The 25,069-nt window shown below is 45.5% G+C and overlaps 1 protein-coding gene across 1 annotated transcript in view; it reads left to right on the forward strand.

Annotated features, from left to right (window-relative positions):
- LOC139558998 (protein Wnt-4a) overlaps positions 1-23,288 on the forward strand; it is a 36,282-nt gene extending 12,994 nt beyond the window's left edge. Inside the window, exons 2-6 of the mRNA XM_071374581.1 lie at positions 12,581-12,662; positions 18,413-18,566; positions 18,693-18,824; positions 19,150-19,292; positions 19,388-23,288. Of these exons, the coding sequence (XP_071230682.1) occupies positions 12,581-12,662; positions 18,413-18,566; positions 18,693-18,824; positions 19,150-19,292; positions 19,388-19,858 (982 nt within the window). The 3' untranslated portion in view covers positions 19,859-23,288. The remainder of the gene's footprint in view (positions 1-12,580; positions 12,663-18,412; positions 18,567-18,692; positions 18,825-19,149; positions 19,293-19,387) is intronic.
- Positions 23,289-25,069: the final 1,781 nt, after the last annotated feature.

The raw sequence follows: 25,069 nt of genomic DNA on the forward strand, positions 1-25,069 counted from the left end.
AGGGGAGACTCCTGAGGGGAGACTGCTGAGGGGAGACTGCTGAGGGGAGACTGCTGAGGGGAGACTCCTCAGGGGAGACTGCTGAGGGGAGACTCCTCAGGGGAGACTGCTGAGGGGAGACTGCTGAGGGGAGACTCCTGAGGGGAGACTGCTGAGGGGAGACTGCTGAGGGGAGACTGCTGAGGGGAGACTGCTGAGGGGAGACTGCTGAGGGGAGACTGCTGAGGGGAGACTGCTGAAGGGAGACTGCTGAGGGGAGACTGCTGAGGGGAGACTGCTGAAGGGAGACTGCTGAGGGGAGACTCCTCAGGGGAGACTGCTGAAGGGAGACTGCTGAGGGGAGACTGCTGAAGGGAGACTGCTGAGGGGAGACTGCTGAGGGGAGACTGCTGAGGGGAGACTGCTGAAGGGAGACTGCTGAGGGGAGACTGCTGAGGGGAGACTGCTGAGGGGAGACTGCTGAGGGGAGACTCCTGAGGGGAGACTCCTGAGGGGTGACTCCTGAGGGGAGGCTGAGATCAGGCTGCCCTCTGCAGGCCAGACTGGGTGTTGCAGGTGTGTCTCCTTCTCTGACTGCTGTCCAGCAGAGGTTATCCCAGGTCATCATACTGAGTGGAGTGAGTGGAGGTGCAGAGTCATCCGTGCTGCTCTCATATACAAGGGCCTGGAGTTTCCAGACAAGAAGAATACTTTGTTGTCCATTTTTTTTTCAGATCATGGAAATTCATATTTTACTTTTAACCCCACGAGAAACACACACACACACACACACACACACACACACACACACACACACACACACACACACACACACACACACACACACACACACACACACACACACACACACACACACACACACACACACACACACACACACACACAGAGGGATTGGTGGCCAGCCAGGGTCAGGCATGCGGCAAAGAGGTACGATTCAATCTATTCTATATGGCCATATATCTAGCGTCATTATTGTATGAAGGAATCCAAAGATTGCAATCTAGGACTGGTGTGTGTGTGTGTGTATGTGTGTGTGTGTGTGTGTGTGTGTGTGTGTGTGTGTGTGTGTGTGTGTGTGTGTGTGCGTGTGTGTGTGCGTGTGTGTGTGTGTGTGTGTGTGTGTGTGTGTGTGTGTGTGTGTGAGCATGTTTGAGTATGTGTGCTTGTGCCTTGCCACAAACCTTTCCACTTACTTTCCCAATCATGGTTCCAGAATGTCTGTGGTTGTCCTGTTGGCTGGCTTAACTTTGTCCTCCACTAGCTGTGTGGTCAGAGTGTTGTTGTGCCTGGCCTCTGTTCAGATCAGGGACAACATTTTACATTAAGTGCACCATGTGCATGTGAAGCAATGATAAGTTACTATAGTATAAAACTAGCTGTTGCAGTGAACACAGATGAACAGCATCTGTTTCTGTGACGAGCTCCCTAAGCTCCTATATAAACCTCCACCTGTTTACCTCTCCTGTCTACTCAGAAGAGGAAAGGCAAGCAGGGAAAGTTTCATCAACTGATATAAATACCCTGGGAGAGACAGACAGAGAGAGGTGTCTGTAAGAGCGTGTGAGGGCTGGTCTCTGTGAGGTCCTCCTCTGTGTGAGTAGAGATACATCTAGAGGTTGATCAGTCCTCAGAGGAAGGGGTAGTTGATACGGACCTATCTATTATACACTGCTCAAAAAAATAAAGGGAACACTAAAATAACACATCCTAGATCTGAATGAATGAAATATTATTATTAAATAGTTTTTTCTGTACATAGTTGAATGTGCTGACAACAAAATCACACAAAAATGATCAATGTAAATCAAATGTATCAACCCATGGAGGTCTGGATTTGGAGTCACACTCAAAATTAAAGTGGAAAACCACACTACAGGCTGATCCAACTTTGATGTAATGTCCTTAAAACAAGTCAAAATGAGGCTCAGTAGTGTGTGTGGCCTCCACGTGCCTGTATGACCTCCCTACAATGCCTGGGCATGCTCCTGATGAGGTGGCGGATGGTCTCCTGAGGGATCTCCTCCCAGACCTGGACTAAAGCATCCGCCAACTCCTGGACAGTCTGTGGTGCAACGTGGCGTTGGTGGATGGAGCGAGACATGATGTCCCAGATGTGCTCAATTGGATTCAGGTCTGGGGAACGGGTGGGCCAGTCCATAGCATCAATGCCTTCCTCTTGCAGGAACTGCTGACACACTCCAGCCACATGAGGTCTAGCATTGTCTTGCATTAGGAGGAACCCAGGGCCAACAGCACCAGCATATGGTCTCACAAGGGGTCTAAGGATCTCATCTCGGTACCTAATGGCAGTCAGGCTACCTCTAGCGAGCACATGGAGGGCTGTGCGGCCCCCCAAAGAAATTTCACCCCACACCATGACTGACCCACCGCCAAACCGGTCATGCTGGAGGATGTTGCAGGCAGCAGAACGTTCTCCACGGCGTCTCCAGACTCTGTCACGTCTGTCACATGTGCTCATGTGCTCAGTGTGAACCTGCTTTCATCTGTGAAGAGCACAGGGCGCCAGTGGCGAATTTGCCAATCTTGGTGTTCTCTGGCAAATGCCAAACGTCCTGCACGGTGTTGGGCTGTAAGCACAACCCCCACCTGTGGACGTCGGGCCCTCATACCACCCTCATGGAGTCTGTTTCTGACCGTTTGAGCAGACACATGCACATTTGTGGCCTGCTGGAAGTCATTTTGCAGGGCTCTGGCAGTGTTCCTCCTGCTCCTCCTTGCACAAAGGCGGAGGTAGCGGTCCTGCTGCTGGGTTGTTGCCCTCCTACGGCCACCTCCACGTCTCCTGATGTACTGGCCTGTCTCCTGGTAGCGCCTCCATGCTCTGGACACTACGCTGACAGACACAGCAAACCTTCTTGCCACAGCTCGCATTGATGTGCCATCCTGGATGAGCTGCACTACCTGAGCCACTTGTGTGGGTTGTAGACTCTGTCTCATGCTACCACTAGAGTGAAAGCACCGCCAGCATTCAAAAGTGACCAAAACATCAGCCAGGAAGCATAGGAACTGAGAAGTGGTCTGTGGTCACCACCTGCAGAACCACTCCTTTATTGGGGGTGTCTTGCTAATTGCCTATAATTTCCACCTTTTGTCTATTCCATTTGCACAACAGCATGTGAAATTTATTGTCAATCAGTGTTGCTTCCTAAGTGGACAGTTTGATTTCACAGAAGTGTGATTGACTTGGAGTTACATTGTGTTGTTTAAGTGTTCCCTTTATTTTTTTGAGCAGTGTAGATATATGGTGTACGGCGTGGCATCGTTAGAACATCACAATTGCTTAGCCAAGGATGTTTTCTCTCTCCTATCTATCTCTCTAACTTTCTCTCGGTATCCACTCAGACAGTAGCGGTAGGGCTGTAGTGGAGTGGTTGCTGTCTGTCTCTTTCTCTCAGACAGTAGCTGTAGGGCTGTAGTGGACTGGTTGCTGTCTGTCTCTGTCACTCAGACAGTAGCGGTAGGGCTGTAGTGGACTGGTTGCTGTCTGTCTCTTTCTCTCAGACAGTAGCTGTAGGGCTGTAGTGGACTGGTTGCTGTCTGTCTCTGTCTCTCAGACAGTAGCGGTAGGGCTGTAGTGGACTGGTTGCTGTCTGTCTCTTGTCTCTCAGACAGTAGCTGTAGGGCTGTAGTGGACTGGTTGCTGTCTGTCTCTGTCTCTCAGACAGTAGCGGTAGGGCTGTAGTGGACTGGTTGCTGTCTGTCTCTTTCTCTCAGACAGTAGCGGTAGGGCTGTAGTGGACTGGTTGCTGTCTGTCTCTGTCTCTCAGACAGTAGCGGTAGGGCTGTAGTGGACTGGTTGCTGTCTGTCTCTTTCTCTCAGACAGTAGCTGTAGGGCTGTAGTGGACTGGTTGCTGTCTGTCTCTGTCTCTCAGACAGTAGCGGTAGGGCTGTAGTGGACTGGTTGCTGTCTGTCTCTTTCTCTCAGACAGTAGCTGTAGGGCTGTAGTGGACTGGTTGCTGTCTGTCTCTTTCTCTCAGACAGTAGCGGTAGGGCTGTAGTGGACTGGTTGCTGTCTGTCTCTTTCTCTCAGACAGTAGCTGTAGGGCTGTAGTGGACTGGTTGCTGTCTGTCTCTTTCTCTCAGACAGTAGCTGTAGGGCTGTAGTGGACTGGTTGCTGTCTGTCTCTGTCTCTCAGACAGTAGCGGTAGGGCTGTAGTGGACTGGTTGCTGTCTGTCTCTTTCTCTCAGACAGTAGCGGTAGGGCTGTAGTGGACTGGTTGCTGTCTGTCTCTGTCTCTCAGACAGTAGCGGTAGGGCTGTAGTGGACTGGTTGCTGTCTGTCTCTTTCTCTCAGACAGTAGCGGTAGGGCTGTAGTGGACTGGTTGCTGTCTGTCTCTGTCTCTCAGACAGTAGCGGTAGGGCTGTAGTGGACTGGTTGCTGTCTGTCTCTGTCTCTCAGACAGTAGCGGTAGGGCTGTAGTGGACTGGTTGCTGTCTGTCTCTTTCTCTCAGACAGTAGCGGTAGGGCTGTAGTGGACTGGTTGCTGTCTGTCTCTGTCTCTCAGACAGTAGCGGTAGGGCTGTAGTGGACTGGTTGCTGTCTGTCTCTTTCTCTCAGACAGTAGCGGTAGGGCTGTAGTGGACTGGTTGCTGTCTGTCTCTTTCTCTCAGACAGTAGCGGTAGGGCTGTAGTGGACTGGTTGCTGTCTGTCTCTTTCTCTCAGACAGTAGCTGTAGGGCTGTAGTGGACTGGTTGCTGTCTGTCTCTTTCTCTCAGACAGTAGCGGTAGGGCTGTAGTGGACTGGTTGCTGTCTGTCTCTTTCTCTCAGACAGTAGCGGTAGGGCTGTAGTGGACTGGTTGCTGTCTGTCTCTTTCTCTCAGACAGTAGCGGTAGGGCTGTAGTGGACTGGTTGCTGTCTGTCTCTTTCTCTCAGACAGTAGCGGTAGGGCTGTAGTGGACTGGTTGCTGTCTGTCTCTTTCTCTCAGACAGTAGCGGTAGGGCTGTAGTGGAGTGGTTGCTGTCTGTCTCTGTCTCTCAGACAGTAGCGGTAGGGCTGTAGTGGAGTGGCTGCTGTCTGTCTCTGTCTCTCAGACAGTAGCGGTAGGGCTGTAGTGGACTGGTTGCTGTCTGTCTCTTTCTCTCAGACAGTAGCTGTAGGGCTGTAGTGGAGTGGCTGCTGTCTGTCTCTGTCTCTCAGACAGTAGCGGTAGGGCTGTAGTGGACTGGTTGCTGTCTGTCTCTTTCTCTCAGACAGTAGCTGTAGGGCTGTAGTGGACTGGTTGCTGTCTGTCTCTTTCTCTCAGACAGTAGCGGTAGGGCTGTAGTGGACTGGTTGCTGTCTGTCTCTGTCTCTGTCTCTCAGACAGTAGCGGTAGGGCTGTAGTGGACTGGTTGCTGTCTGTCTCTTTCTCTCAGACAGTAGCGGTAGGGCTGTAGTGGACTGGTTGCTGTCTGTCTCTTTCTCTCAGACAGTAGCGGTAGGGCTGTAGTGGACTGGTTGCTGTCTGTCTCTTTCTCTCAGACAGTAGCTGTAGGGCTGTAGTGGACTGGTTGCTGTCTGTCTCTGTCTCTCAGACAGTAGCGGTAGGGCTGTAGTGGACTGGTTGCTGTCTGTCTCTGTCTCTCAGACAGTAGCGGTAGGGCTGTAGTGGACTGGTTGCGTGCTAAGTTGTGCAGGGCTAAGCCTGTTGGAAGCAGCGGTGTTGTGAGGGCTACACAAACACACAGTAGCTGGCGAACACACCACACTCCAGGTGAATGGTCCCACCAACCCACTGACTATACCTCCTAGAGAGAGAGAGAGAGTTAGCGGAGTAGGGAGAGCAAGACACATAGGGAGTAGTAAAGACACATAGGAGTGTGGTAGAGAAAGGAAGAAGGAGAGAGGAGTGTGGTAGAGAAAGGAAAAAGGAGATAGAGAGAGGAGTGTGGTAGAGACAGGAAGAAGGAGATAGAGAGAGGAGTGTGGTAGAGACAGGAAGAAGGAGATAGAGAGAGGAGTGTGGTAGAGAAAGGAAAAAGGAGATAGAGAGAGGAGTGTGGTAGAGACAGGAAGAAGGAGATAGAGAGAGGAGTGTGTGGTAGAGAAAGGAAGAAGGAGATAGAGAGAGGAGTGTGTGGTAGAGAAAGGAAGAAGGAGATAGAGAGAGGAGTGTGGTAGAGACAGGAAGAAGGAGATAGAGAGAGGAGTGTGGTAGAGACAGGAAGAAGGAGATAGAGAGAGGAGTGTGTGGTAGAGAAAGGAAGAAGGAGATAGAGAGAGGAGTGTGTGGTAGAGACAGGAAGAAGGAGATAGAGAGAGGAGTGTGTGGTAGAGAAAGGAAAAAGGAGATAGAGAGAGGAGTGTGGTAGAGACAGGAAGAAGGAGATAGAGAGAGGAGTGTGGTAGAGACAGGAAGAAGGAGATAGAGAGAGGAGTGTGGTAGAGACAGGAAGAAGGAGATAGAGAGAGGAGTGTGGTAGAGACAGGAAGAAGGAGATAGAGAGAGGAGTGTGTGGTAGAGACAGGAAGAAGGAGATAGAGAGAGGAGTGTGGTAGAGACAGGAAGAAGGAGATAGAGAGAGGAGTGTGGTAGAGAAAGGAAGAAGGAGATAGAGAGAGGAGTGTCGGTAGAGACAGGAAGAAGGAGATAGAGAGAGGAGTCGTGGTAGAGTAAAGGAAGTGGAGATTGCTGTCTGTCTCTGTCTCTCAGACAGTAGCGGTAGGGCTGTAGTGGAGTGGTTGCTGTCTGTCTCTGTCTCTCAGACAGTAGCGGTAGGGCTGTAGTGGAGTGGTTGCTGTCTGTCTCTGTCTCTCAGACAGTAGCGGTAAGGCTGTAGTGGAGTGGTTGCTGTCTGTCTCTGTCTCTCAGACAGTAGCGGTAGGGCTGTAGTGGAGTAGTTGCTGTCTGTCTCTGTCTCTCAGACAGTAGCGGTAGGGCTGTAGTGGAGTAGTTGCTGTCTGTCTCTGTCTCTCAGACAGTAGCGGTAGGGCTGTAGTGGAGTGGTTGCTGTCTGTCTCTGTCTCTCAGACAGTAGCGGTAGGGCTGTAGTGGAGTGGTTGCTGTCTGTCTCTGTCTCTCAGACAGTAGCGGTAGGGCTGTATTGGAGTGGTTGCTGTCTGTCTCTGTCTCTGTCTCTCAGACAGTAGCGGTAGGGCTGTAGTGGAGTGGTTGCTGTCTGTCTCTGTCTCTCAGACAGTAGCGGTAGGGCTCTAGTGGAGTGGTTGCTTTCTGTCTCTGTCTCTCAGACAGTAGCGGTAGGGCTGTAGTGGAGTGGTTGCTGTCTGTCTCTGTCTCTCAGACAGTAGCGGTAGGGCTCTAGTGGAGTGGTTGCTGTCTGTCTCTGTCTCTCAGACAGTAGCGGTAGGGCTGTAGTGGAGTGGTTGCTGTCTGTCTCTGTCTCTCAGACAGTAGCTGTAGGGCTGTAGTGGAGTGGTTGCTGTCTGTCTCTGTCTCTCAGACAGTAGCGGTAGGGCTGTAGTGGAGTGGTTGCTGTCTGTCTCTGTCTCTCAGACAGTAGCTGTAGGGCTGTAGTGGAGTGGTTGCTGTCTGTCTCTGTCTCTCAGACAGTAGCGGTAAGGCTGTAGTGGAGTGGTTGCTGTCTGTCTCTGTCTCTCAGACAGTAGCGGTAGGGCTGTAGTGGAGTGGTTGCTGTCTGTCTCTGTCTCTCAGACAGTAGCGGTAGGGCTCTAGTGGAGTGGTTGCTGTCTGTCTCTGTCTCTCAGACAGTAGCGGTAAGGCTGTAGTGGAGTGGTTGCTGTCTGTCTCTGTCTCTCAGACAGTAGCGGTAAGGCTGTAGTGGAGTGGTTGCTGTCTGTCTCTGTCTCTCAGACAGTAGCGGTAGGGCTGTAGTGGAGTGGTTGCTGTCTGTCTCTGTCTCTCAGACAGTAGCGGTAGGGCTGTAGTGGAGTGGTTGCTGTCTGTCTCTGTCTCTCAGACAGTAGCGGTAGGGCTGTAGTGGAGTGGTTGCTGTCTGTCTCTGTCTCTGTCTCTCAGACAGTAGCGGTAGGGCTGTAGTGGAGTGGTTGCTGTCTGTCTCTGTCTCTCAGACAGTAGCGGTAGGGCTGTAGTGGAGTGGTTGCTGTCTGTCTCTGTCTCTCAGACAGTAGCGGTAGGGCTCTAGTGAAGTGGTTGCTGTCTGTCTCTGTCTCTCAGACAGTAGCGGTAGGGCTGTAGTGGAGTGGTTGCTGTCTGTCTCTGTCTCTGTCTCTCAGACAGTAGCTGTAGGGCTGTAGTGGAGTGGTTGCTGTCTGTCTCTGTCTCTCAGACAGTAGCGGTAGGGCTGTAGTGGAGTGGTTGCTGTCTGTCTCTGTCTCTGTCTCTCAGACAGTAGCGGTAGGGCTGTAGTGGAGTGGTTGCTGTCTGTCTCTGTCTCTCAGACAGTAGCGGTAAGGCTGTAGTGGAGTTGTTGCTGTCTGTCTCTGTCTCTCAGACAGTAGCGGTAGGGCTGTAGTGGAGTGGTTGCTGTCTGTCTCTGTCTCTCAGACAGTAGCGGTAAGGCTGTAGTGGAGTTGTTGCTGTCTGTCTCTGTCTCTCAGACAGTAGCGGTAGGGCTGTAGTGGAGTGGTTGCTGTCTGTCTCTGTCTCTCAGACAGTAGCGGTAGGGCTGTAGTGGAGTGGTTGCTGTCTGTCTCTGTCTCTCAGACAGTAGCGGTAGGGCTGTAGTGGAGTGGTTGCTGTCTGTCTCTGTCTCTCAGACAGTAGCGGTAGGGCTGTAGTGGAGTGGTTGCTGTCTGTCTCTGTCTCTGTCTCTCAGACAGTAGCGGTAGGGCTGTAGTGGAGTGGTTGCTGTCTGTCTCTGTCTCTCAGACAGTAGCGGTAGGGCTGTAGTGGAGTGGTTGCTGTCTGTCTCTGTCTCTGTCTCTCACAGTGTGTGGTAGAGACAGGAAGAAGGAGATAGAGAGAGGAGTGTGGTAGAGACAAGAAGAAGGAGATAGAGAGAGGAGTGTGTGGTAGAGACAGGAAGAAGGAGATAGAGAGAGGAGTGTGGTAGAGACAGGAAGAAGGAGATAGAGAGAGGAGTGTGGTAGAGAAAGGAAGAAGGAGATAGAGAGAGGAGTGTGGTAGAGACAGGAAGAAGGAGATAGAGAGAGGAGTGTGTGGTAGAGAAAGGAAGAAGGAGATAGAGAGAGGAGTGTGGTAGAGACAGGAAGAAGGAGATAGAGAGAGGAGTGTGTGGTAGAGAAAGGAAGAAGGATATAGAGAGAGGAGTGTGGTAGAGACAGAAAGAAGGATATAGAGAGGAGTGTGGTAGAGACAGGAAGAAGGAGATAGAGAGAGGAGTGTGGTAGAGAAAGGAAGAAGGAGATAGAGAGAGGAGTGTGGTAGAGACAGGAAGAAGGAGATAGAGAGAGGAGTGTGGTAGAGACAGGAAGAAGGAGATAGAGAGAGGAGTGTGTGGTAGAGACAGGAAGAAGGAGATAGAGAGAGGAGTGTGGTAGAGACAGGAAGAAGGAGATAGAGAGAGGAGTGTGTGGTAGAGAAAGGAAAAAGGAGATAGAGAGAGGAGTGTGGTAGAGACAGGAAGAAGGAGATAGAGAGAGGAGTGTGGTAGAGACAGGAAGAAGGAGATAGAGAGAGGAGTGTGTGGTAGAGAAAGGAAGAAGGAGATAGAGAGAGGAGTGTGTGGTAGAGACAGGAAGAAGGAGATAGAGAGAGGAGTGTGTGGTAGAGAAAGGAAGAAGGAGATAGAGAGAGGAGTGTGGTAGAGACAGGAAGAAGGAGATAGAGAGAGGAGTGTGTGGTAGAGAAAGGAAGAAGGAGATAGAGAGAGGAGTGTGGTAGAGACAGGAAGAAGGAGATAGAGAGAGGAGTGTGGTAGAGAAAGGAAGAAGGAGATAGAGAGAGGAGTGTGTGGTAGAGACAGGAAGAAGGAGATAGAGAGAGGAGTGTGTGGTAGAGACAGGAAGAAGGAGATAGAGAGAGGAGTGTGGTAGAGACAGGAAGAAGGAGATAGAGAGAGGAGTGTGGTAGAGACAGGAAGAAGGAGATAGAGAGAGGAGTGTGGTAGAGAAAGGAAGAAGGAGATAGAGAGAGGAGTGTGGTAGAGAAAGGAAGAAGGAGATCGAGAGGAAACAGTGGAAAGAGAGAGGGCAAGGTATTCTGCTGTAAGTAGGAGGAGGATGGCTGTAGGAAACAGTCTCTCTGTGTTGTTTTGGTACCCCTGGCTTGGGAAATAGAGGGTGGGGGAGAGCGGGTTTGTTTCTAGGGAACCAGACACAAAATGAATATGTTGACAAAATATTTAGGAAGAGGTCTTCATTTCATGGGGTCTGTAAAGGAAGAAACAACATGGAAAAAGTGGTAAGCAAGTTATGTCCAGAAAACAGAAAACAAATCAAATGAATTTATAGTTTGATGTTTCCTGATGCTTGTATCTAAACCAAGTAGATCATTATAAGATTGTTCTCTACATAAGTTAGGGTCTCTATAACCTTCAATATGAGGCCCTAAACCTAGCATTAAAGTGCATCCTTGTAGCTGGGTGGGCTAATATAGTCAAAATGTTTGCCTTGAGGTAATGGGCCAATGGCCATGGGGTATGTTGAGCCAATGGTTGAGCCAATGGTAATTTGAGCGAATTGAAGTGTTGGTCTTCCCAGGCGTAATGCAAGGCATTATCTCTGGGATATCAGGTAACAACAGGGCCTGGTCTATGTTAAATGTGTTTGAAAAAAGTACAAAGTGTTTGTTAGGTGAAATATGTGTAGATATCTGTGTTAGGGCGGCAGGTAGCCTAGCAGTTAAGTAAGAGCCAGTAACCGAAAGGTCGCTGGTTTGAATCCCCCAGCTGACTAGGTGAAAAATCTGTCAATGTGCCCTTGAGCAAGGTACTTAACCCTAGTCACTCTGGATAAGAGCATCTGCTAAATGACATAAATATAAAATGACTGAATACACAGTATTACATACACACTAACACACACTCCCAAATGTCTGGGCTAGTCTTTCTTTTTTTCCCATGTAGCACCGTCTCACAAATACACAGCCAGAACATCAGCTTCGTAGAGCTTATCTGTCGTTTTCTCATGTGGGTTATCCAATGTTTATTAAATGTTTCCAGGGTCAGGGCTGGGCCAGTGACATGCCAGCAACAGCAACTGGTGCTTTATGAGTACTTTCATCTGTGTGTGTGTGTGTGTGTGTGTGTGTGTGTGTGTGTGTGTGTGTGTGTGTGTGTGTGTGTGTGTGTGTGTGTGTGTGTGTGTGTGTGTGTGTGTGTGTGTGTGTGTGTGTGTGTGTGTGTGTGTGTGTGTGTGTGTGTGTGTGTGTGTGTGTGTGTGTGTGTGTGTTTGCGTGCCTGCCTGCCTGCCTGCCTGCGTGCATGCGTGTGTGTGTGTTTGCGTGCCTGCCTGCGTGTGTGTGTGCAAAGGTATTGAATGCTGAGGGGGACAGGTTTATGTTGCTGTGTCTCACTAGCTGCAGTACAGCCAGACAAGGATTCTCCAGTATTCAGAAGAGGTTTCACAGCTGGATGTGTGGAGACTGTAGACCCAAACACACAGAGCACACTGCTCAAGGTTGAGGGTCTTATTGTTGTATAGCTGTAGAGGAACTTCAATGTCTTTTACTGAAGGAAGAGTGGTATGTAGAAATTGAGGGAAGATAATTCTTTAACTGATGAACGTTACATGAAGAGAATGATGCAGCCGTTATTCTCAGGTACATGACAAAACTAAAGAGAGAAACGTGATTCTACATGTTCAGTCATTAGTTTAGTATTTACCATCTTCTCTGTTGGTGTAGACAGTTGGTTATGAACTGATCCTGTACCACTTCATGAATAGAAAGTGATTGGTTGTTGTTGTCAGACAGAGGAGGAGAGGATGGGAGCAGTGGTGTGATAGTGAGGTCACCCTGCTGTATAGACAAGACTGTCGGAGGGAGGGTGTGGTCGAGTGGTCACGGTCGAGGTTATCTGACCATTGAGGAGAGGAGGTGACTGTGAGAGAAGGAGAGACAGAGACAGATGGGGAGAGGGAGAGAAAGAGGTTATCTGGGCTGTAGAGGAAGGGTGGTGAGGGTGGAAGGCTAGAAGGAGGTGTGTGGACTATCAGCCCTGGGAGAGACCCCAATCAACCTTACCTAATGATACCCTGTCAACATAGGAGGGAGAGAAGGACAGAGAGACTGACAGAGAGAGAGAGGGAGAAGGGCAAGGTGAGGGAGAGCAGGAGGAGAGTAAGGTGATGGACAGAGAGGGAGAGGGAGGGCCACAGACAAGGCTCAGACAGCCCCTCCGTGGGAAGTTCTGGTGAAGAGTGTGTCTGTGATGAGCGTATGAAATGGGCCTATTTCTGTAGGTGCTTTTACCCAAAGAGATATGAGACTGAAGGAGAGAGGAGTGACCTGTGTGTCCTGGAGGTGGTGTGGATGATAAACCTCTTTCCCTCCTCTCAACATGATGACCAAAACGTTCCCACAACGTCATGGGAGCCAAATTCTCTCCGCCAAACTTCTCCCTATCAGGCTGTAGAACTAAACCTATACATAGCCCATGCTGAGGCATCTGTGTCTGTCTATGGACACTTTTATATCATCTAAGTAATTGGAGGGTTCATTGTGTTGTTATCTGTCTAATTTAATATTTTATATTAATTCTCCCCCCCCCCTTCTCTGTGTCTCTGTAAGGTACCTGGCTAAGCTGTCGTCGGTTGGCAGTATCAGTGATGAGGAGACATGTGAACGCCTGCGAGGACTCATCCAGAGACAGGTACACATCTACCATGACAAACTGTGGTCATATTTTCAGGTTCTAACCAGGTGCAGATCTGTAATGTTATGATCATTATTCTAACCAGGTGCAGATCTGTAATGTTATGATCATTATTCTAACCAGGTGCAGATCTGTAATGTTATGATCATTATTCTAACCAGGTGCAGATCTGTAATGTTATGATCATTATTCTAACCAGGTGCAGATCTGTAATGTTATGATCATTATTCTAACCAGGTGCAGATCTGTAATGTTATGATCATTATTCTAACCAGGTGCAGATCTGTAATGTAATGATCATTATTCTAACCAGGTGCAGATCTGTAATGTTATGATCATTATTCTAACCAGGTGCAGATCTGTAATGTAATGATCATTATTCTAACCAGGTGCAGATCTGTAATGTTATGATCATTATTCTAACCAGGTGCAGATCTGTAATGTAATGATCATTATTCTAACCAGGTGCAGATCTGTAATGTTCTGATCATTATTCTAACCAGGTGCAGATCTGTAATGTTATGATCATTATTCTAACCAGGTGCAGATCTGTAATGTTATGATCATTATTCTAACCAGGTGCAGATCTGTAATGTAATGATCATTATTCTAACCAGGTGCAGATCTGTAATGTTCTGATCATTATTCTAACCAGGTGCAGATCTGTAATGTTATGATCATTATTCTAACCAGGTGCAGATCTGTAATGTTATGATCATTATTCTAACCAGGTGCAGATCTGTAATGTTATGATCATTATTCTAACCAGGTGCAGATCTGTAATGTTATGATCATTATTCTAACCAGGTGCAGATCTGTAATGTTATGATCATTATTCTAACCAGGTGCAGATCTGTAATGTAATGATCATTATTCTAACCAGGTGCAGATCTGTAATGTTATGATCATTATTCTAACCAGGTGCAGATCTGTAATGTGATGATCATTATTCTAACCAGGTGCAGATCTGTAATGTAATGATCATTATTCTAACCAGGTGCAGATCTGTAATGTTATGATCATTATTCTAACCAGGTGCAGATCTGTAATGTGATGATCATTATTCTAACCAGGTGCAGATCTGTAATGTAATGATCATTATTCTAACCAGGTGCAGATCTGTAATGTTATGATCATTATTCTAACCAGGTGCAGATCTGTAATGTTATGATCATTATTCTAACCAGGTGCAGATCTGTAATGTTATGATCATTATTCTAACCAGGTGCAGATCTGTAATGTTATGATCATTATTCTAACCAGGTGCAGATCTGTAATGTTATGATCATTATTCTAACCAGGTGCAGATCTGTAATGTTATGATCATTATTCTAACCAGGTGCAGATCTGTAATGTAATGATCATTATTCTAACCAGGTGCAGATCTGTAATGTTATGATCATTATTCTAACCAGGTGCAGATCTGTAATGTAATGATCATTATTCTAACCAGGTGCAGATCTGTAATGTAATGATCATTATTCTAACCAGGTGCAGATCTGTAATGTAATGATCATTATTCTAACCAGGTGCAGATCTGTAATGTAATGATCATTATTCTAACCAGGTGCAGATCTGTAATGTTATGATCATTATTCTAACCAGGTGCAGATCTGTAATGTAATGATCATTATTCTAACCAGGTGCAGATCTGTAATGTTATGATCATTATTCTAACCAGGTGCAGATCTGTAATGTTATGATCATTATTCTAACCAGGTGCAGATCTGTAATGTAATGATCATTATTCTAACCAGGTGCAGATCTGTAATGTTATGATCATTATTCTAACCAGGTGCAGATCTGTAATGTTATGATCATTATTCTAACCAGGTGCAGATCTGTAATGTAATGATCATTATTCTAACCAGGTGCAGATCTGTAATGTAATGATCATTATTCTAACCAGGTGCAGATCTGTAATGTTATGATCATTATTCTAACCAGGTGCAGATCTGTAATGTTATGATCATTATTCTAACCAGGTGCAGATCTGTAATGTTATGATCATTATTCTAACCAGGTGCAGATCTGTAATGTTATGATCATTATTCTAACCAGGTGCAGATCTGTAATGTTATGATCATTATTCTAACCAGGTGCAGATCTGTAATGTAATGATCATTATTCTAACCAGGTGCAGATCTGTAATGTAATGATCATTATTCTAACCAGGTGCAGATCTGTAATGTTATGATCATTATTCTAACCAGGTGCAGATCTGTAATGTTATGATCATTATTCTAACCAGGTGCAGATCTGTAATGTTATGATCATTATTCTAACCAGGTGCAGATCTGTAATGTAATGATCATTATTCTAACCAGGTGCAGATCTGTAATGTTATGATCATTATTCTAACCAGGTGCAGATCTGTAATGTTATGATCATTATTCTAACCAGGTGCAGATCTGTAATGTTATGATCATTATTCTAACCAGGTGCAGATCTGTAATGTTATGATCATTATTCTAACCAGGTGCAGATCTGTAATGTAATGATCATTATTCTAACCAGGTGCAGATCTGTAATGTAATGATCATTATTCTAACCAGGTGCAGATCTGTAATGTAATGATCATTATTCTAACCAGGTGCAGATCTGTAATGTTATGATCATTATTCTAACCAGGTGCAGATCTGTAATGTTATGATCATTATTCTAACCAGGTGCAGATCTGTAATGTAATGATCATTATTCTAACCAGGTGCAGATCTGTAATGTTATGATCATTATTCTAACCAGGTGCAGATCTGTAATGTAATGATCATTATTCTAACCAGGTGCAGATCTGTAATGTAATGATCATTATTCTAACCAGGTGCAGATCTGTAATGTTATGATCATTATTCTAACCAGGTGCAGATCTGTAATGTAATGATCATTATTCTAACCAGGTGCAGATCTGTAATGTTATGATCATTATTCTAACCAGGTGCAGATCTGTAATGTAATGATCATTATTCTAACCAGGTGCAGATCTGTAATGTTATGATCATTATTCTAACCAGGTGCAGATCTGTAATGTTATGATCATTATTCTAACCAGGTGCAGATCTGTAATGTAATGATCATTATTCTAACCAGGTGCAGATCTGTAATGTTATGATCATTATTCTAACCAGGTGCAGATCTGTAATGTTATGATCATTATTCTAACCAGGTGCAGATCTGTAATGTTATGATCATTATTCTAACCAGGTGCAGATCTGTAATGTAATGATCATTATTCTAACCAGGTGCAGATCTGTAATGTAATGATCATTATTCTAACCAGGTGCAGATCTGTAATGTAATGATCATTATTCTAACCAGGTGCAGATCTGTAATGTAATGATCATTATTCTAACCAGGTGCAGATCTGTAATGTAATGATCATTATTCTAACCAGGTGCAGATCTGTAATGTTATGATCATTATTCTAACCAGGTGCAGATCTGTAATGTAATGATCATTATTCTAACCAGGTGCAGATCTGTAATGTAATGATCATTATTCTAACCAGGTGCAGATCTGTAATGTTATGATCATTATTCTAACCAGGTGCAGATCTGTAATGTAATGATCATTATTCTAACCAGGTGCAGATCTGTAATGTAATGATCATTATTCTAACCAGGTGCAGATCTGTAATGTAATGATCATTATTCTAACCAGGTGCAGATCTGTAATGTAATGATCATTATTCTAACCAGGTGCAGATCTGTAATGTTATGATCATTATTCTAACCAGGTGCAGATCTGTAATGTTATGATCATTATTCTAACCAGGTGCAGATCTGTAATGTTATGATCATTATTCTAACCAGGTGCAGATCTGTAATGTAATGATCATTATTCTAACCAGGTGCAGATCTGTAATGTTATGATCATTATTCTAACCAGGTGCAGATCTGTAATGTAATGATCATTATTCTAACCAGGTGCAGATCTGTAATGTAATGATCATTATTCTAACCAGGTGCAGATCTGTAATGTAATGATCATTATTCTAACCAGGTGCAGATCTGTAATGTAATGATCATTATTCTAACCAGGTGCAGATCTGTAATGTTATGATCATTATTCTAACCAGGTGCAGATCTGTAATGTTATGATCATTATTCTAACCAGGTGCAGATCTGTAATGTAATGATCATTATTCTAACCAGGTGCAGATCTGTAATGTAATGATCATTATTCTAACCAGGTGCAGATCTGTAATGTAATGATCATTATTCTAACCAGGTGCAGATCTGTAATGTAATGATCATTATTCTAACCAGGTGCAGATCTGTAATGTTATGATCATTATTCTAACCAGGTGCAGATCTGTAATGTTATGATCATTATTCTAACCAGGTGCAGATCTGTAATGTTATGATCATTATTCTAACCAGGTGCAGATCTGTAATGTTATGATCATTATTCTAACCAGGTGCAGATCTGTAATGTTATGATCATTATTCTAACCAGGTGCAGATCTGTAATGTTATGATCATTATTCTAACCAGGTGCAGATCTGTAATGTTATGATCATTATTCTAACCAGGTGCAGATCTGTAATGTTATGATCATTATTCTAACCAGGTGCAGATCTGTAATGTTATGATCATTATTCTAACCAGGTGCAGATCTGTAATGTAATGATCATTATTCTAACCAGGTGCAGATCTGTAATGTAATGATCATTATTCTAACCAGGTGCAGATCTGTAATGTAATGATCATTATTCTAACCAGGTGCAGATCTGTAATGTTATGATCATTATTCTAACCAGGTGCAGATCTGTAATGTAATGATCATTATTCTAACCAGGTGCAGATCTGTAATGTTATGATCATTATTCTAACCAGGTGCAGATCTGTAATGTAATGATCATTATTCTAACCAGGTGCAGATCTGTAATGTAATGATCATTATTCTAACCAGGTGCAGATCTGTAATGTTATGATCATTATTCTAACCAGGTGCAGATCTGTAATGTTATGATCATTATTCTAACCAGGTGCAGATCTGTAATGTTATGATCATTATTCTAACCAGGTGCAGATCTGTAATGTTATGATCATTATTCTAACCAGGTGCAGATCTGTAATGTAATGATCATTATTCTAACCAGGTGCAGATCTGTAATGTAATGATCATTATTCTAACCAGGTGCAGATCTGTAATGTTATGATCATTATTCTAACCAGGTGCAGATCTGTAATGTTATGATCATTATTCTAACCAGGTGCAGATCTGTAATGTAATGATCATTATTCTAACCAGGTGCAGATCTGTAATGTAATGATCATTATTCTAACCAGGTGCAGATCTGTAATGTTATGATCATTATTCTAACCAGGTGCAGATCTGTAATGTTATGATCATTATTCTAACCAGGTGCAGATCTGTAATGTGATGATCATTATTCTAACCAGGTGCAGATCTGTAATGTAATGATCATTATTCTAACCAGGTGCAGATCTGTAATGTAATGATCATTATTCTAACCAGGTGCAGATCTGTAATGTAATGATCATTATTCTAACCAGGTGCAGATCTGTAATGTTATGATCATTATTCTAACCAGGTGCAGATCTGTAATGTAATGATCATTATTCTAACCAGGTGCAGATCTGTAATGTTATGATCATTATTCTAACCAGGTGCAGATCTGTAATGTTATGATCATTATTCTAACCAGGTGCAGATCTGTAATGTAATGATCATTATTCTAACCAGGTGCAGATCTGTAATGTTATGATCATTATTCTAACCAGGTGCAGATCTGTAAGCGCAGTGTGGAGGTGATGGATGCTGTGCGGCGTGGAGCACAACTAGCAATAGACGAGTGCCAGTTTCAGTTCAGGAACCGTCGATGGAACTGCTCCACGCTGGAAACCATGCCTGTCTTTGGCAAGATTGTCACACAGGGTACGGCTCATTATCAAGAACACATTTTTGAATAAATATACTTTTATGTCTGAAGATAAAAACTTACTGCCTGATCTGTGATGAATGTAGTTGTGTATTTATTGTCTGCCTGTTTATTTGTGACAGGCACTCGGGAGGCAGCCTTTGTGTATGCCATCTCAGCAGCCAGTGTGGCGTTCGCTGTGACCCGGGCCTGCAGCAGCGGAGAGCTGGAGAAATGTGGCTGCGACCGCAACGTCCATGGAGTCAGTCCGGAGGGTAGGACACACGCACAAGCACGCACACTCGCTCGCTCGCACGCACGCACGCACACACACACATTTATCTCAGATGTTTGACTGCTAACGCTCTCTCTCTCTCTCTGTGTCTCTCTCCCTGTCTCTCTCTCTCTGTGTCTCTCTCTGTGTCTCTCTCTCTCTGTGTCTCTCTCCCTGTCTCTCTCTCTCTGTGTCTCTCTCTCTCTCTCCATGTCTCTCTCCGTGTCTTTCTCCCTGTCTCTCTCTCTGTGTGTGTCTCTCTCTCTCTGTGTGTCTCTCTCCCTGTCTCTCTATCTGTGTCTCTCTCTCTCTCTCCCTTCCTCCAGGGTTCCAGTGGTCAGGTTGTAGTGATAACATAGCATATGGAGTGGCCTTCTCTCAGTCCTTCATTGACGTAAGGGAGAGGAGTAAAGGACAGTCCCCCAGCAAAGCACTCATGAACCTACACAACAACGAGGCCGGGAGGAAGGTATGACATATCACAACAAACAATATGTCCTAGCAAACTCAACAGCAAAGAAGAGAACAGGAGATAAAACATGCATTCTTTCTGTCCTTCTGCAGGCCATCCTGAGCCACATGCGTGTGGAGTGTAAGTGTCATGGCGTGTCAGGGTCCTGTGAGGTGAAGACCTGCTGGAAGGCCATGCCCCCATTCCGCAAGGTGGGCAACGTCATCAAGGAGAAGTTTGACGGCGCCACAGAGGTGGAGCAGCGCAAGGTGGGCACCACCAAGGTCCTGGTGCCACGGAACTCCCAGTTCAAACCTCACACAGACGAAGACCTGGTCTACCTGGAGCCCAGCCCTGACTTCTGTGACCACGACCCGCGCACACCAGGCATGCTGGGTACAGCGGGGCGGCAGTGTAACCGGACGTCGAAGGCTATCGATGGCTGTGAGCTGATGTGCTGCGGCCGGGGCTTCCAGACAGAGGAGGTGGAGGTGGTGGACAGGTGCAGCTGTAAGTTCCACTGGTGCTGCTACGTCAAGTGCAAACAGTGCCGCAAGATGGTGGAGATGCACACCTGCCGGTGATCACCATGGAAACCCCCAATGGAGACCCAAACAATTTCCCCACTCTCTCCCTCCTCACCTGCACTTGGGGAGGGAGGGAGAAAGGGAGGGTGGGGGGTGTTTGTGGTTTTCCTCTACCCCCTATTTCAAAGCCACCCTGATTCCTTTTACAACAGACCACGGGAACAGCCAGACAGAGACAGCCAGGCAGAGGACATGTTCATACAATGTTCAAGGAACATCTTACACACGCACAGGATGTAAAAACTAAAATGGCAAATATACACTGAGTATACTAAACGTTAGGTGACATAGACTGACCAGGTGAATGCAGGTGAAGCTATGATTCCTTATTGATGTCACTTGTTAAAGCCACTACAATCAGTGTAGATGGAGAGGACATTGTGTGTGTGTGCCATTCAGAGGGTGAATGGGCAAGACAAAACATGTAAGTGCTTTGAACGGGGTATGGTAGTAGGTGCCAGGCGCACCGGTTTGTGTCAAGAACTGCAACGCTGCTGGGTTTTTCATGCTCAACAGTATTCTGTCTGGTTCAAGAATGGTCCGCCTCCCAAAGGACATCCAGCCAACTTGGCACAACCGTGGGAAACATTGGAGTCAACATGGGCCAGCGTCCCTGTGGAACGCTTTCAACACCTAGAGTCCATGACCTGACGAATTGAGGCTCTTCTTAGGGCAGAAGGGGGGATGCAACTCAATATTAGGAAGGTGTTTTTAATGTTTGTTATACTCAGTGTATGTTTTTCAAGTCCCAAGTCCCAACAGAGACTATTTTCCCTCCCCCTCCCTCACTCTCAGTTGATACTAATTGATGTGATTGCTCTTTGTTTTGCTTTTTAACTTATTTGATATTGTTGTGAGTGATTTGGGGTGGGTGAGGGTGGACTGGAGGGGAGAGGGGAACTGAGGTTAGGACATATTGGACCTGGGAAGGGGAGAGGGGAACTGAGGGTAGGACATTTTGGACCTGGGAAGGGGAGAGGGGAACTGAGGTTAGGACATATTAGACCTGGGAGGGGAGAGGGGAACTGAGGTTAGGACATTTTGGACCTGGGAAGGGGAGAGGGGAACTGAGGTTAGGACATATTAGACCTGGGAGGGGAGAGGGGAACTGAGGTTAGGACATATTGGACCTGGGAAGGGGAGAGGGGAACTGAGGGTAGGACATATTGGACCTGGGAAGGGGAGAGGGGAACTGAGGTTAGGACATTTTGGACCTGGGAAGGGGAGAGGGGAACTGAGGGTAGGACATATTGGACCTGGGAAGGGGAGAGGGGAACTGAGGTTAGGACATATTGGACCTGGGAAGGGGAGAGGGGAACTGAGGTTCGGACATATTGGACCTGGGAAGGGGAGAGGGGAACTGAGGGTAGGACATATTGGACCTGGGAAGGGGAGAGGGGAACTGAGGTTCGGACATATTGGACCTGGGAAGGGGAGAGTGGGGGAGCTGAGTTTTCCCTCCATCTTGCTGCTGCTTCACTGGATGTAAAGGGGGAGACACGCCTGCCTGTCGGTCTGAGAGAACAGACTTTACCGCCCAGAGTAGGAATGCTGACTGACAGACATTATGATTTGTGGTCCAGGTGTACATGACCGTGTTGTGTTGGGGTTGAGTAGCGGTTTAGTTGTGTGGACATTTGTCCCGTATAGCCCTGATGCTGCTACACTCATGAAATCAGTCACAAAATCAGAATTACTCACAGAAGAACTCACAGAATCAGTTATGGGCTGGAATTCAATCTGATCACGGGTTATAGGCACTGCAGCTCTGAAATGTAATGTTCGCATTCGCGGAGATCCCATTCATGATAAACGCTGCATATGTCTGCTCAATCGGAAATTGCATTTTTTTTTTTACCAATGCCTATAACCCACAATACGATAGAATCCAGCTTTAGTCTGTGTCAGACCAGGAGGAAGTTTTCCCATACAGATACATATATACAGATACATACAGATACATAAATACAGATACATACAGATACATACAGATACATACAGATACATACAGATACATACAGATACATACAGATACAGATACAGATACATACAGATACATACAGATACATACATACAGATACATAAATACAGATACAGATACATACAGATACATACAGATACATACAGATACATAAATACAGATACATATATACAGATACATACAGATACATACAGATACATAAATACAGATACATACATACAGATACAGATACATACAGATACATACAAACAGATACAGATACATACAGATACATACATACAGATACATACAGATACATACATACAGATACAGATACATACAGATACATACATACAGATACATAAATACAGATACAGATACATACAGATACATACAGATACATACATACAGATACATAAATACAGATACAGATACATACAGATACATACAGATACATACATGCAGATACATACATACAGATACATACAGATACATACATACAGATACATACAGATACATACATACAGATACAGATACATACAGATACATACATACAGATACATAAATACAGATACAGATACATACAGATACATACAGATTCATACATACAGATACATACATACAGATACATACAGATTCATACATACAGATACATACAGATACATACAGATACATACATACAGATACATACAGATACATACAGATACAGTACATACAGATACATACAGATACATACAGATACAGTACATACAGATACATACAGATACAGTACATACAGATACATACAGATACATACAGATACATACATACAGATACATACAGATACAGTACATACAGATACATACAGATACATACATACAGATACATACAGATTCATACATACAGATACATACATACAGATACATACAGATACATACAGATACATACATACAGATACATACATACATACAGATACATAAAATACCACACAACACCACACCACATACCACCGTCCCTACACCTTACCACAAACAACAAAGCCTACACACACACACATCACTGTCCCTACACATTACCACAGAACACACACAAGCACGTACCACACACATCACTGTCCCTACACATTACCACAGAACACACACAAGCACGTACCACACACATCACCTCCACATCATATACCACACACACATGCACATACACACCACACTCGCTAAATACATAACGTACAACACACTAGCCGCACACACACCACACCATATGCCACACAGCGTACCATACACTACTACTCACAGAGTCTCCCCAGGTCACTGCCAGGGCACAGGGACTGACCTATGTGTGGCTACCATGTACAACCACCATAAGCCAAAGCTTCTATAGTAACATGCTATTCATTATAGAAACATAGATCTGTAAAGACTTATACACTGAAGAAGACTATACTGCGTATGAATGTATGTTAAAATGAAATATATGCTGTGTCAAAGACTATACTCTTGTTTGTCATATTTCTTTTGACACGTCTCTTTACGACGTCAGAAAACAACTCTGATATCAGGGTTGCATGTTCATTTCATGCTTTCTGTGTGTGTTTCTGTGTGTGTTTCTGTGTGTGTTTCTGTGTGTGTTTCTGTGTGTGTTTCTGTGTGTGTTTCTGTGTGTGTTTGTGTGTGTGTTTGTGTGTGTGTTTCTGTGTGTGTTTCTGTGTGTGTTTCTGTGTGTGTTTCTGTGTGTGTTTGTGTGTGTGTTGGTGTGTGTTTGTGTGTGGGTGATGGCTTGATATCACTCATTAAAACAACCATTATTGCAGCTGACTGGGTACCAACATAAAATGTTTTAAATATCCTGTCAATATCCTGAGTCCAGCTAGTTGTGCCCTGAAGCCAAACCCAGTCCTGATCTCTTCCAGCTGTTTTAATAATGGGGGCGTGCTACCAATTCGGTGCCTTTTGAGAAGTGTAACTTAGTAAAAAATATATTCTGTATATATATATTTCACACAATTTTATCAATCTGTCATGTTTGACTTAATAAAATAAGTTTTCCCATTTCAAGATGTTAAATAAAAAAATAATATAGTAAGTGCCTATGAAGTGCCAAATAAAGTAACAGGGTTGACCGTAACAGGGTTGACCGTAACAGGGTTGACCGTAACGGGGTTGACCGTAACATGGTTGACCGTAACGGGGTTGACCGTAACCGGGTTGACCGTAACATGGTTGGCCGTAACCGGGTTGACCGTACCAGGGTTGACCGTAACAGGGTTGACCGTAACAGGGTTGACCGTAACAGGGTTGATCGTAACCGGGTTGACCGTAACAGGGTTGACCGTAACATGGTTGACCGTAACAGGGTTGTCCGTAACAGGGTTGACCGTAACAGGGTTGACTGTAACAGGGTTGACCGTAACAGGGTTGACCGTAACAGGGCTGACCGTGACTGGGTTGACCGTAACAGGGTTGACCGTAATCGGGTTGACCGTAACAGGGTTGACCGTAACCGGGTTGACCGTAACAAGGTTGGCCGTAACAGGGTTGACCGTAACAGGGTTGACCGTGACTGGGTTGACCGTAACAGGGTTGACCGTAACCAGGTTGACCGTAACAGGGTTGACCGTGACTGGGTTGACTGTTACAGGGTTGACTGTAACAGGGTTGACTGTAACAGGGTTGACTGTAACAGGGTTGGCTGTAACAGGGTTGACCGTAACAGGGTTGACCGTAACAGGGTTGACCGTAACAGGGTTGACCGTAACAGGGTTGACCGTAACAGGGTTGGCCGTAACAGGGTTGGCCGTAACAGGGTTGACCGTAGCAGGGTTGACCGTAACAGGGTTGACCGTAACAGGGTTGACCGTAACATGGTTGCCCGTAACAGGGTTGACCGTAACCGGGTTGACCGTAACCGGGTTGACCGTAGCAGGGTTGACCGTAACATGGTTGACCGTAACATGGTTGACCGTAACAGGGTTGACCGTAACCGGGTTGACCGTAACCGGGTTGACAATTTCATCTACAAATCTGCCATAAATCCCTTTGTGACAGGGGGAATGGAAGCGTGTTGTGTGCAATAGGGGAGAGGCAATTGATGTGATGGTAACAGGTTTCCGCACATGGGTATAGGGTGTGTGTTTGGGTACAGGTTTGCTAGCCTGTCGGGTATGCGTGTAGGGTAATAGGGTTGACGTGTTATGGGTAATAGGGTTGATGTGTTATGGGTAATAGGGTTGACGTGTTATGGGTAATAGGGTTGACGTGTTATGGGTAATAGGG

Source organism: Salvelinus alpinus, chromosome 2 (assembly GCF_045679555.1).
Source record: "Salvelinus alpinus chromosome 2, SLU_Salpinus.1, whole genome shotgun sequence".
In the NCBI taxonomy this organism is placed as follows: domain Eukaryota; kingdom Metazoa; phylum Chordata; class Actinopteri; order Salmoniformes; family Salmonidae; genus Salvelinus; species Salvelinus alpinus.